The sequence below is a fragment of the Scardinius erythrophthalmus genome, assembly GCF_964197995.2.
Source record: "Scardinius erythrophthalmus genome assembly, chromosome: 2".
Taxonomy (NCBI): Eukaryota; Metazoa; Chordata; class Actinopteri; order Cypriniformes; family Leuciscidae; genus Scardinius; species Scardinius erythrophthalmus.
The window spans coordinates 40110974-40123880 of NC_138222.1; the positions used below are offsets into that span (position 1 = coordinate 40110974).

Genomic DNA, 12907 nt, shown 5'->3' on the forward strand with positions numbered 1-12907 from the left:
GGTAGCTAAAAACAGGTGGTATTGCATCGTAAAGGTGATGAGTATTTTTTTCCTCATTTAATAATTGTATTATTTACATTTAATATAGTATTATCATCATATATTAAGTATTATTTATCATATGCAGATAAATATAAGCATACACTATGGGCTCTCTGGTGCTTCCAAAAGATTAATTTCTAAGTTTGAGCAGTTCAACATGTCTACTTGCTCAGTGGTGTGTGTTTACTTATTGGTCCAAGGTAAGGGGTAAAAGGAGTGTTTGAGAAATGTGTTCGGAAACAAATAACAACAATAATAATAATAATAATTATTATTATTATTATTAATAATAATAATAATAATAATAATAATAATTATTATTATTATTATTATTATTAATGGTAATAATAATAAATAAAAACCTACTGCCTACTATTGCCACAAAAAAGAAACAGAACGAAAGAAACAGATGCCTCTTACTGATATGCTATGGCAGTACGAGATAATGCAACAATGCAGTTTGTTTGTTACTTAATTTTGTTATCTCATGAGCTGAACACAAAACTCTATTTTTCATTCATTTACAGAAATGTCATCTGTACACTATAATGGTTTATTAAAATGCAAAGCTAAAGTATGGTCTTCTTCAGAAACTGTTACCAAACATAAGTTTCCAAAATTCCAAAGTTTCAGTCAGAAAATTTACTTCAACTTCTTGTCTTAAGATTTCAATCAGGTGTTGGCAAGGCAATCTCAAGGCAGTGTGTCGTAGAACATTTGATTTGTATACGGTCTCTGGAAGATTCACTGTCTTAATGTATATTACAGTAACTGGACCAAAAGTATGAGAAACCAGGCGATAGCTCTTCCAGGCATCAATGAAGCTTTTCCATTTCGATAGCTACTGTCGACCTTGACTGGATTAGCCAGTATCACACGACAGCTGTTGTTTGCTTCCAAAAATGGGATTTCAACTTCGCTGGGTAAAGTGTTTTGCATATCATCACGTACCTGAACATAGAGAGAGAGAGAGAGATGTGCTATGACCACACTGAATGACATAGTTTTAATATACTTGAAACTATAAGAATGTGTCTTTTATTTCGGTACACACATCCTTAAAGTGGATTAAAATAATGTTGATTTATTGGTATTTTTTTAAAAGGCGTTTTGAACACAGGGTTTTCTGCAGCTTGTGGAAGTGATACGTAAGGCTAATGGAGAAAACTGTTTTCACTGGTTGCGGTCCAAACTAAGTGCAGCTAGATTACATCTCTTCAGGCTGAATATGCAGAACCAGTGCAGTGACATTTGGTGGAAGCTTATCACACCTTATCTAGAAGAGCATGGTAAGGTGTGATATGTATATGTATATTATTTCCATCATGGTATATGGTCTGTTTGGTTTTAGAGCGGTTCACTGATAACCAGGGATAAGGGGTAATCGGAGAGACAGATTTGAGATGTAATGCTCTTTTGAAGAGGGAGTTGTAATAACAACTGTAATTTCACAGAAGGGACGGTGGTGACGGTGACGGTGGACGATGAGAAAATGAAAAATGAGAAAAGACCTTTAAAGAGTTAAACTTTGCTACATTCACAGAAAACTTTCACTAAAAGGTTCTTAAAGGGACTAAAAAATGGTTATTCTATGGAATCACAAAAAAAAAAAAAAACTAACTCAAGACCTTTTGGAAGTGGAACCTTTATTTTTAAGAGTGTATGTTATGTTCACTAATGTGTATTGCAAGGGTGAATCGTTTACTATGTGTGAGCTACAGTATATATTTGTACTAACCCTAAAGATGCCATGATTGATTGCTACTTTTACTGACCTAATTGAAATGGTAACTGAACACAAGAATTTATTTCCTGACCTTCTCAACCTTTTGGAACACTCTAAGGAAGTTCAGTCTAAGCACTCCTGCCAGCTCTTCCTCACTCCAGTTCCTTGATATCAGCTCCTCAATTAGTGCTGGATATTTGGAGACATCCTCAAGCCCTTGAGGGAATCTGTGAAAACACAGGCACACTTTAACACAAACAAACATTTAGTTAAGGGGCACAAGCCATGCAGAATCTGTATGCTTTTCTTTGTGATTCTTAGGGATATGTGTGGAAATCTTTGGAATGAATTTAAATATTGTAAAATGTGTTTAATGGTGCTGAGAGTACTACAGTCTTATTGGTAGATATAAACATTATCGAATCAGTCAAATATCTATAAATGGGCACGCAAGGGGTGTAACATAAACAGTTTTGTTCAAATAAAATTTTCTGCAGAATACTGCAAGCATGGACTCCGTAGAGGCACGTTAGCCAAGAAGTGTGCATTTAACGCATGAGATTTCTAGATAAAAAGATTTTAAAAAAATCATAGATTTTTTTAAGTTTACTTGCCCTTGTGCTCCATCAAAGTCTGCTCCAATCCCAATGCTTTCAGTGCCAATCACATGCTTTATATGATCAAAATGATCTAAAAAAAAAAAAAAGTTTCTAATGAAAACAGAAACTATTTAAAATTAAATATATACAATTAAAAATTAAAAAAATTAAATAAAATTGTGTCTGTTGTCTTACCAGCTACAACAGACACGTTTGTGGTATCTGAACATGCTACAAAACTTCTGTAGAAATTCACCATGATAAGCCCACCATTCTCTTTCTGGAAAGAAAAAAAAAAGTTTGTCCTTTTCATAATATCGTACATGTCATGTAGGTAAAAGTAGAAAAGAGTTTACAATTTACACTATTGTCCTTTTTAGTGAGTAAAATCTGCATTTTAGAGATTTGGAAACTGGCAGTTTTTGTTTTTTTTGAAAACTATGTCTAAAGCCCTATTCGGACAGGACTAGTTTTCTAAATGACATTTGAGTTACAATTCTTATCACCTGATGTCGGAATTCATGTACCGATTCGGCGGAACTGACATCTCTGCTTATTTCTAGATGTGGGCATTACATAAGTTCATCTGCTGTGATTGGATGTATCATGTATGACATATTTGTCTTTTAATTAATTATTTATTGATATAATTTTAATTTATTATAAAAACCCTACATAAATATAGAAGTGGCTGTTTATAATAAACACACATACCTGTAAGTGAGCAGGGAGATCTCGATTTATCAATTTTGTAATTTTTTTTGTTGTTGGAATATATTGAAATGAAAGCATGCAGAAGACTGGTGCGTAACCAGTTTCTCAGGTAGGTAAAAAAAAAAAAAAACACATGAGAATCGCTGGGATAGAACAAAATCAGCAATCACAGACATTCGCATTCGGACAGGAACACAGCCATTGCTGTTTCAGAGGGTATTCAAACTACAAAGTATGCCTGTAAAACACAAAATTATATAACGTCCTCCAGGAAATCTAGTCCTGTCCACATTGGGCTTAATTAGTTAGTTCATTAGTACATTACATTAGTTCACTTTAAAATGAAAATTACTCATGATTTACTCACCCTCAAGCCATCCTAGGTGTATATGACTTTCTTCTTTCAGCCGAATACAATCGGAATTATTTAAAAAAATATCCTGGCTCTTCCAAGCTTGATAATGGCAGTGAATTGCTTGAAGCTCAAAAAAGTTAATCCATGCATCATAAACGAATTCCACATGGCTCTGGGGGATTAAAAAAGCCCTTCTGAAGCAAAGCGATGAGTTTGTGTAAGAAAAATATTTAAAACTTTATAAAGTAAAATAAATATCCTCCGGCCAAACAAACATACGGATTCCACTTAAGTGTAAAGCACAACTTATGTGAGTAATGCGACGTACTGCTGATATTTACGCTACGCCATGACGCACTACGCTACTTCCGACGTCACACGTTGTGTAAGTTGCGCTTTGGACGAAAGTAAACTGCGTATGGCCAGAAGCAAGAATTTTACTTTGTAACATGTTAAATATTAATATTTTTCTTACACAAGCTCATTGATTTGCTTCAGAAGGGCTTTATTAACCCCTCGGAGCCATGTGGAGTTAATTTATGATGGATGGATTCAATTTTTTGAGCGTCAAGCAATTCACTGCTATTATCAAGCTTGGAAGAGCCAGGATATTTTTTAGTATAACTCTGACTGTATTCGTCTGAAAGAAGAAATTCATATACACTTAGGATGGCTTGAGGGAAAGTAAATCATGGGGTAATTTTCATTTTAATGTGAACTACTCCTTTAATGTAGCAAACCAAACAACAGTCTCACCAGACGCAGTAGCAGGTCGTCAGGTACATTGCGAGTATTGTTACAGATAGCATAGGCTGATGAGTGGCTAAAAATAACTGGAGCGGTAGAATGGCTTAACACTGCTCTGGCTGTCTCCCAGGAGCTATGGGACAGATCAACCAGCATTCCCAACCTGTTCATCTCATTCACCACTGCCTGGGGTGAGCAGGTAAAGAATAGTTAAATGGTTAAATTCATTAATTACCAAAGCAAAGCAGTTAGTTCTGATCCATTAAGATCAATTCAGGACAGGTTAGTTATGGTACATTTGTATGATGTACATCAAACATAATCAGTGAATTCCACTGCAAAATATGTGCTGATAATTGTTGTTACACTTCAAGAACAAGTATATGCATCATAATTGTGAAAACAGTAGATTCAGATTTTGAAGAGCATGCTGAAGTTTTTCTAATGTACTTAATTCATATCACATAATAGGTTAATTTTCCACAACAACATAATGATGTTTAGTCTTTCATTTCTCCTAGGTTTAAAAAAAAAAAAAAAAAAGTACACATATGCTCACAATATTTTTTTAAGAACAATGACCTACTGTACAAACAGGATATAAAAATCATGATCATGAACATTTTCTCCAAGATCTAAGGCATTTTTTAGCAAAAAAAGAAAAGAAAAAAAGTCTTTGAACTGTCTCTAGTCTTTGGGTTCAAAAAGAGGACACAAGAAAGGGATTCCCAAATACAGAAGTCAAAAGAGGCCTTTAATACAGTTTCATATTCCCCACTAAATACAACTGTAACTTTCTATTTTCTATCTAACTTTCAACTGTAACCATCTCAAATTAAACTTCATCTTCTAATTTTACCTTGATCCACATCCATTTCATTTTATATTGATTCATTGACTCATATCCATCAATAAGAAAACCTTACCTTGCCAAATTCGGTCAAGCTGTTGCTCTTCCGCTCGTAAAATGAGTAAAAACTAGATGAGCTCTCAGCCCTACAAGTGACATTATAAAAGAAAGTTGAATAATTAAACAGACCAAAAATAAATCAATTAAAATTCTGGGACAGTATGTCTGGGACAGTATGCAGAATGTGTTACATTTGTGTTCCTCTCTCAATTCACTATAAATAAACTTGTTTTTATGACTGTACACGTCATTATTATTATTAGCATGTGTTGTACATGTATGGTGAGTATTTACCATGGCGTGTTGCAGGTGTGTGTGAGGGCCATGGATCTTACTCCAAGCTGGTAGAACATGCGTAGTGCTGGTAAACTGCTGTCGATGGAGTGGCCTCCCTCCACACTGATGAGACATGTGATCTTTGTACTTTTCCTCATTCCTTAAAACATACACACACACAAAAATACTGAACAATTGAAAGACAAATATTTTAAGCCATGTGTAATCCTTTTATTTTGATCTTCTCTCCACATCAATAATAATCTGAGCTCAATGAGGTGAACAGATTATGTGCTGCGATCATGGCTGAGTACAGCTATAGCTGTTGCTAAACCAAGCACTTGCCACTCAGCTCAACTCATCTGATGCTGTTCAGTCTGCAAAAAACTATGTCCATTATCATGTTGTCATGGTCTTAGGTATTACTACATTATATTAAACAACATCTATTAATCCATATGGCTTGTTAATACAGTATTAGTTTTGGTGTGTGCGGCCCAAGTATTCCCTACATTGTGGAGAACAAAAGTCCTCACAAGGATAGTAAAACCTGGAATTATTGACACACACCATACTAAATTGTGTTTTTTTTTTTCTGAAATTTTCTGTAAGGGTTAGGGGATAGAATGTAAAGTTTGTAGAGTATAAAAATCATGTCTATGGATAAAACAAGTTTTCATAAAAACAAAACGCGTGTGTGTCTTGAATTGATGGTTGTTTGAAAGGTGAACCTCAGAGTCCATTTTGTTACAGTATATTTTGACTATAATCAGACATTAAGAATGAGTTACTTACTCCTCAATTTAACCTCATCGTCTATAAACATTTAGAATATACATTTACTGAAACTATCTGACACTCCAAGTACTACACATATTTCACACAAAACTCTTGCAGACACTTCTATACACTACCGTTCAAAAGTTTAGAGTCAGTAGAAATTAATACTTTTATTCAGAAATTATGCATTGAATTGATCAAAAGTGACAGTCAATCTTTTGTAACATTTTTTTTTAATTGAGTAATTCCCGCTGAAAATTCAGCACTGCCATCAAATTAATAAATTACATTTGAAAAAATATTTAAATGGAAACCAGTTGTTTAAAACTGTAATAATACATCCTAATATTACAGTTTTTACTGCATTTGATCAAATAAATGCAGCATTTGTGAGCATAAGAGACTTATTTTAAAAAAATTGTTTTAATATTTTACTGACCACAAACCTTTAAACAGTAGTATATGTGAAATGCAGTCCAGATGTTATACAGTGTTACATATGGCATGCATTGGTCCAAACATGCTGAGTGAGGATATCCTCAGGCAGGTATAGCTGTGAGATTGCATAGAGTCTCTTCTCATTTCACTTACACTGCAAGTATAGGAAAGATTATTGTTAATTGGAATGTGCCGGAGATAATTTGCAACATCCTCTCCGGACTTCCGTTGTCTTTTGTAAAAATTAAAGGACTTTTATCTCATTAAGATTTCTATTCTTAGAGTTACCCTGGAGATACTATCCATGTGCAAACCAAAGAAACTTAAAGGCATAGTTCACCCAATGGGGTGAACTAAGACTTTCTGAGGGGGAAAAATACTTTATATCTCACAATTCTGACTTTATAACTCGCAAATGCGTGTTATAGTCAGAATTGTGAGATATAAACTTGCAATTCTGATGTTATAACTCGCAACTGTGAGTTTATATCACAATACTGAGAAAAAAAAGTCAGAATTGCGAGAACAAAAGTCAGAATTGTGAGATAAAAAATATTTTTTTTATTAAGTGTCAGAAACAAGCTTCAATGGCAAACCACTGCATGGGAAAAAGACATTTCTCAAATTAAATTTTTATTCCACATAATAAAAACATTGACATGAGGGTGAGTAAATGACAGACTTTTTTTTTTTTTCTGGGTGAACTATCCCTTTAAGCAACAAACTACAAGAAGATACATGACATAATGATATTGAAGCCTGTGTTCAATTGTCACAGATACTTTTTTATTGATTATTCTGCAATGAATGGAGAAGACATGTTTAAACTAGAAGCAATATCAGTCATGGGAAGACAAGACTGTGTCAAATAATTTTCTACCAGCTGTAGATCTCCCTCGAAATCTCAAAAGTGTTGTTTTTTTTTAGATGACATACCAATCTATAAACGTTAATATTACAGTAAGCATTTCTAATAGAATATTACTTAAATTATCTAAACTGTTTAGTATAAAGTTGAAAACTTCAGAATGTTCAGTCACAGCAAAGTGAAAATATTTTTTTTTGTCAGGTTGAGGGTGGTAGTACCTTCAGCTGTAGTGACCAGTTCCAGCTCTGGGTTTTCAGTACATACACGACGAATTACATCAATCTGTTCCAAGGTCAGCCTGACAGCATCCTTATCCTGAGCCGTACACAACACGTACGCTGCAAAAACCTGACAAATATCAAGGGCTTATTTCTCTGGAACAAAGTTACAAAAAAAATAAAAAGGCAATCTTGACACTCACTTGTGGGCCCAAACTGTTCAAGGAATCATTAATTTTAAGGAAGAGTAGTATAACAACACTTTTTTGAACAATTGGTGGTTCAGTGAAAATAATAACATATTAAAGACATTATACAGTGTACATCTACACACCCCTATTAAAAACAACTGATTTTTGTGCTGTAAAAAAACAAAAACAAACAGAAATCATATTTATAAAATATATAAATATTTTAATATAAAAATTACAGCATCTGGAATGCCAATGATAACCAAAGTGGCACATTTCAGAGTAAAAAAAAACAAAAACAAAAAAACACTTGGAATAACTAACTGCATAAGTGCGCACACCCCTGAACAAATACTTAGTTGAAGCAACCTTTGACTATTACAGCACTTATTCTGTTAGGATAGGTGTCTATCAGCTTGGCTCATCTTGACTTTGAACTATTTTCATACTCTACTTTGAAAAAATGTTCCAGATCTGTTAAATTGTGAGGGCATCTCCTGTGCACAGCCCTCTTCAGGTTCCCCCACAGAGATTATAGGACTCAGGTCTGGGCTCTGGCTGGGCCATTCCAAAACATTAATAATTCTTTGCTGAAGCTATTCTTTTGTTGATTTAGATGTGTTTCAGAGGAGAGTGGAGTTTTAAGACAATATAATGTTTATTAGTGTGAGAACTAAACTCTAGGTATAAGGAGTTGTTCGATAACAAATTATTTAGTATACAGTTAGTGTGAAATTCTACAAGCCTAATAATTATATATTTCTTATGAAACTGTAAAATTTAGAAGATGTGTGTGAATTTGGGGAGTTTGTGGTAGAACAACTTTGAGCATCAGGCCCAGCACTTGATCTGTGTCTATAACAAGGCAGTACACACAAATATAGGTTTGTGACTTTAAATTTACAAATTGCAAGTAGCAAATCTAAGTAAAGGATATTTAAAGATATAAATTAAAGTCGGGAACAGAAATTACCTGCCCTCCAACATGACCAGCAGTGAGGCGACTGATATCTGTAGCCACATGAGGAATCTTGTACATATTGATCCGGCTCAGTTTGTTGTTATAATTTATTCTTAGACGTAGTGCAAGATCATTATGTCTGAGTAAAAAGAAAGAGAAGCAGTGTGAAATCAAAATACACCACAACACCATTTTAATAGCAGGGGGTGTACTTATTTGTTTGATAACTAACTGTGATAACCCTAAGGGCGTCACCAGGCCCATTTTGGGAGGGCTTTAGCAATAAAAATTTGCTATTAACTCCGTAATCTGTACATTAATTTGTGATCGCCTCAGCCCCCTTTAAACTAATATGAAAAAAGATGATTTCCTATCCACTGCGTTAACCCCACATCACACTGCTGTTTTCCTCCAGCAAAAATGGAGCACTTCACACCCATGAAGGCATACTTTAAAAATTTATCATGATACTATATTCATTTGAAAATTAAGTTCACGTTTTTTAATTGGCAATTTAAAAATAAAATAAAAAAATATGCCTTTCTAGGGGGATCTACAAGACTTTGTGACTTTTCCTACTCTTGCTATACTTCATACTTCAGTACAATGAAATAGCTAAAATTTGTCATAATATTCATTTGATAATAAATTCAAAAGCAAAATACAACAAAGAACTATAAAAGGGAGTGGAAATGGATAAGGAGTGGTCCTCTGCAGCCATCTACTGGTTATATTGGTAATTTCATGTCATTTTCATGTTAAAAGTGTTTGTTTTCCACCAGGTTACAGAAATCCTCCACAAAGGGTACGTTTACACGTCAACGATGTGCTAAAACCTGTAGCGTTTCTTCTTTGTACAGATGGCAACGTTATCAAAACGATCCCCATTCACACATGTCCACGAAAACAACTAATAACGCTGTATTAGTCATGCCAGAGAAGTTGTTGGCGATGTCACTTTGTAAAGAAAGACTATGCACCTGCACTCATTTTTTGTTCGATTTTCATTCTAAGGATGTTAATCTTGATAATGCTGTATTATTACTTTGTCTTCTAGGTAAATTTAATTCTCACAAAGCCAGAAACATTCACTGTGTTATATATATGTAAGACACTGGCCCTGTTTGTGCAATCACTACTGCTGGTAGCCGTTTGATACCTTTCCCATAGTTACGAGCTAGCACTTTGTCTCTAGGTCTGAAACAACAATGTTTTGCTTTTAGATGTCATTCCATCTGAAGGTGTTGTTGCGCTTGAACAGTCTGTTTTGTTTTCAGGGGTTTCAACAAATCCAGACGTGTACAAAGTTGTCTTTTGAACATAGTGGCGGCAGGACACACTTTGGTGGTGACATGGGGTGGTGTTTCTGTAAGAAAGTAGAGAAATGTTGAGGCGTGATTCAGTGATCCTTTACCCTGTGTCTACTTAAGAGCTTGCTTCATCGTCTGGACAAACCAATCAGCAAGACCGTTAGTGGACAGGTGATAAGGTGCTGATCACAAAAGCCTCGAACTCCTCCGAGACCAGCTGAGGCCCATTGTCACTGACAAGGTGCTGTGAAAGCCAAACCGACCAAAAATTGTACGAAGGGCTTCCACAGTTTTCATTGATGACGTGCATTTCATTACCTCAACTTCTGGCCATTTGCTGTGGGCATCAAGAAGAACTAAAAACATATGGTAGCCTATTCCAATGGCCCTGCAAAATCAATATGGACTCTCATCCACGGTTCCTCGGGCCATTGCCAGGGGTGTAACGGGGCTGGTTGAGGGGTATTTCTCAGCTTTTGACATGCACTGCACATTTTTGATTTTTCTTTTCCAAAGGTAGCTACAGGGAATCTCCTTCATTACGAACAACTCCACAGTGTCCATAATGAAGTTCCTCCAGTAATCATTATCTCAATGGTGGTGGAATAATGACCATTGAGCCCCACAGTAGACATCCAAATTCAACTGTAAGCTCAGCAAGTGAAGGAATACCTGAATGTGGGCCAAAGATGGAGGTGAGAGGTCTGTGATCAGTTAGGAGCGTAAATCTTCTACCAAACAAGAATTGATGAAATTTCTTCACCCAAAAGACAATAGCAAGTGCCTCACGTTCAATTTCTTCACCCAAAAGACAATAGCAAGTGCCTCACGTTCAATTTGGGCATCGTTACATTCTGCCTTGCTCAAAGTTTGTGATGTAAAAGCGATGGGTTTTTCCCTCACCCGATGGCATGATGTGTGACTCCACAGCCCGACGCCATAGGGAGAGTGAGAGCTTCAGATTGGGCTAAGGCTGTGTTCACCTCATTAAAAGATTCTTCACATTGTTTAGTCCATTCCCACTTTTTGGATTTGTTCAGTAGCTTGTGCAACGGTTTCAGCCTGTGAGCTAGATTTGGCACAAATTCCGCATAAAGTCAACAACCCCAAAAAAGACAGAAGCTGATTGACGTTTTGTAGAGCTGGCGCCTCCACTATTGCCTTCACTTTTGAGGGTGCCTTATGAAGTCCCAAACTATCAATCACGTGGCCCAAATACTCAACAGAAGGGCAGAAAAACTCACACTTCCTGACTTTCAGTCCAAAACTTTGCAGTCTCTGCAAGGTGGCTTATAGATTACTCTGCTTATATGCTCTGCCTCATCCTTTCCGGTGATAAGCAAATCATCAAGGTACTGTAACACTGCACCCAGGTCTTCCCACTGACAATCTGGTCCATTGCTCTTTGAAACATTGCCGGCGCCGAGGTAATACCAAAGGGAAGCCGCTGATATTGGTACATCCCCTTATGGGTCACAATGGTAAGAAGTTCTTGTGAGTTCGGGTCCATGTGCATCTGCAAGTACGCCTGGCACAAGTCAATTTTACTGAACCGTTGGCCCCCAGCGAGACCAGAAAAAAGATCCTCAATGCGAGGCAGGGGATACTGCTCTGGGGTCAGAACTGGATTCACGGTCACTTTAAAATCTCCACATAGTCAAAGGGACCCGTCTTTTTTTTTTTTTATGACCGGCACAATTGGCGTGGCCCACTCACTCGTGTGTACTGGTCGCAGAACTCCAGCCTTTACTAGTCTCTCTAATTCAGCTTTAACCTTGGGTTTAATTGCATAGGCCAACAGTCTGGCTTTTAAACACTTTGGTTGACTGTCTGGTTTTACCATCTGTTTTACTGCAATGTCCTTCATACTTCCTAGTTCGTCACTGAACACATCCAAATACTTATTCAAAATCCCTTGGAGTTTTGTGTTTTCACTGACCAGATGGACCACTTGCCAATCCAACTTAATCTTCTCCAGCCAAGTCCTGGCAAAGCTGGGTGATTGCCTTCAATAAATGTACAGTGGTCGGTACAGCTTTCTGATTTCTTTTATGGAAACGAACTCTCTCTGCGATAATCAATGGTTAGTGTGAATAGTGGTCCTTGAGTAAGCCCACTATTTCCTCATATGATTTGTCAGCTGGTTTCTGTGGCTGAGTTAAACTGTGCAGCAGATTAAACGTTTTCACACCCATGACACTTAGAAATGTTGGCACATTTGTTTCATCTTTTCGTGGTCGGGGTGTGGAATCCACGCCCTGAACATCTTTAGCCTAGAAACTTCGACTAACGTTCAAAAACAACAAAACTTAACGTGGTACGAAGGGTCCAGTTGGCGACGAAATGTACAAAATACATTTCTTATATTTTGTAGATAAATACACGAGAGGCAGGAGTAAGCATGAACCAGTGCTTGCTGTTTTATTTCAACGAATGATACACTCAAACTCTACGGTGTTTACATCGAACGTAACATAGGAGGGTAAAAGGAAACACAGAAAGGTCAATTTGCATTTCATAAATACACAACACACTGTAATCCCAATTTTAGAATGTTCTCCTCTGATATAAAGTCTCTTTTTACTTCCTTTAAGAAAATGTCAAAACCTCTGAACACAAAGGCTTCAAAAACATATCATCCTTGAGTCTGTTGTAGGAACCTTTAATTTTTCATGATGACAAAATGTTATATTGTGTTGATTCATTCTTATAACCACTTGTGATGATGTCCGTATGTCAAAAATTTAGGAAATTATCCATTTTGAAAAATGA

General features: G+C 36.2%; 1 protein-coding gene across 8 annotated transcripts in view; it reads right to left on the reverse strand.

The window, feature by feature from the left end:
• Nucleotides 1-803: 803 nt before the first annotated feature.
• LOC308687073 (dipeptidase 2-like) overlaps nt 804-12907 on the reverse strand; it is a 32631-nt gene continuing 20527 nt past the window's right edge. For 4 of the 8 annotated variants that reach the window (XM_081359305.1, XM_081359304.1, XM_081359302.1 and 1 more), the window contains 9 exons: nt 8838-8964; nt 7674-7803; nt 5388-5529; nt 5110-5179; nt 4193-4369; nt 2563-2647; nt 2383-2458; nt 1860-1995; nt 804-993 (listed from right to left, as the gene is read on the reverse strand). In XM_081359305.1, coding sequence (XP_081215431.1) covers nt 805-993; nt 1860-1995; nt 2383-2458; nt 2563-2647; nt 4193-4369; nt 5110-5179; nt 5388-5529; nt 7674-7803; nt 8838-8903 — 1071 coding nt within the window. In that variant the 5' untranslated portion in view covers nt 8904-8964 and the 3' untranslated portion in view covers nt 804. Of the gene's footprint in view, nt 994-1859; nt 1996-2382; nt 2459-2562; nt 2648-4192; nt 4370-5109; nt 5180-5387; nt 5530-7673; nt 7804-8837; nt 8965-12907 lie in introns of those variants that run through there. The other 4 variants (XM_081359303.1, XR_014029690.1, XR_014029691.1 and 1 more) reach the window with 4 other exon arrangements.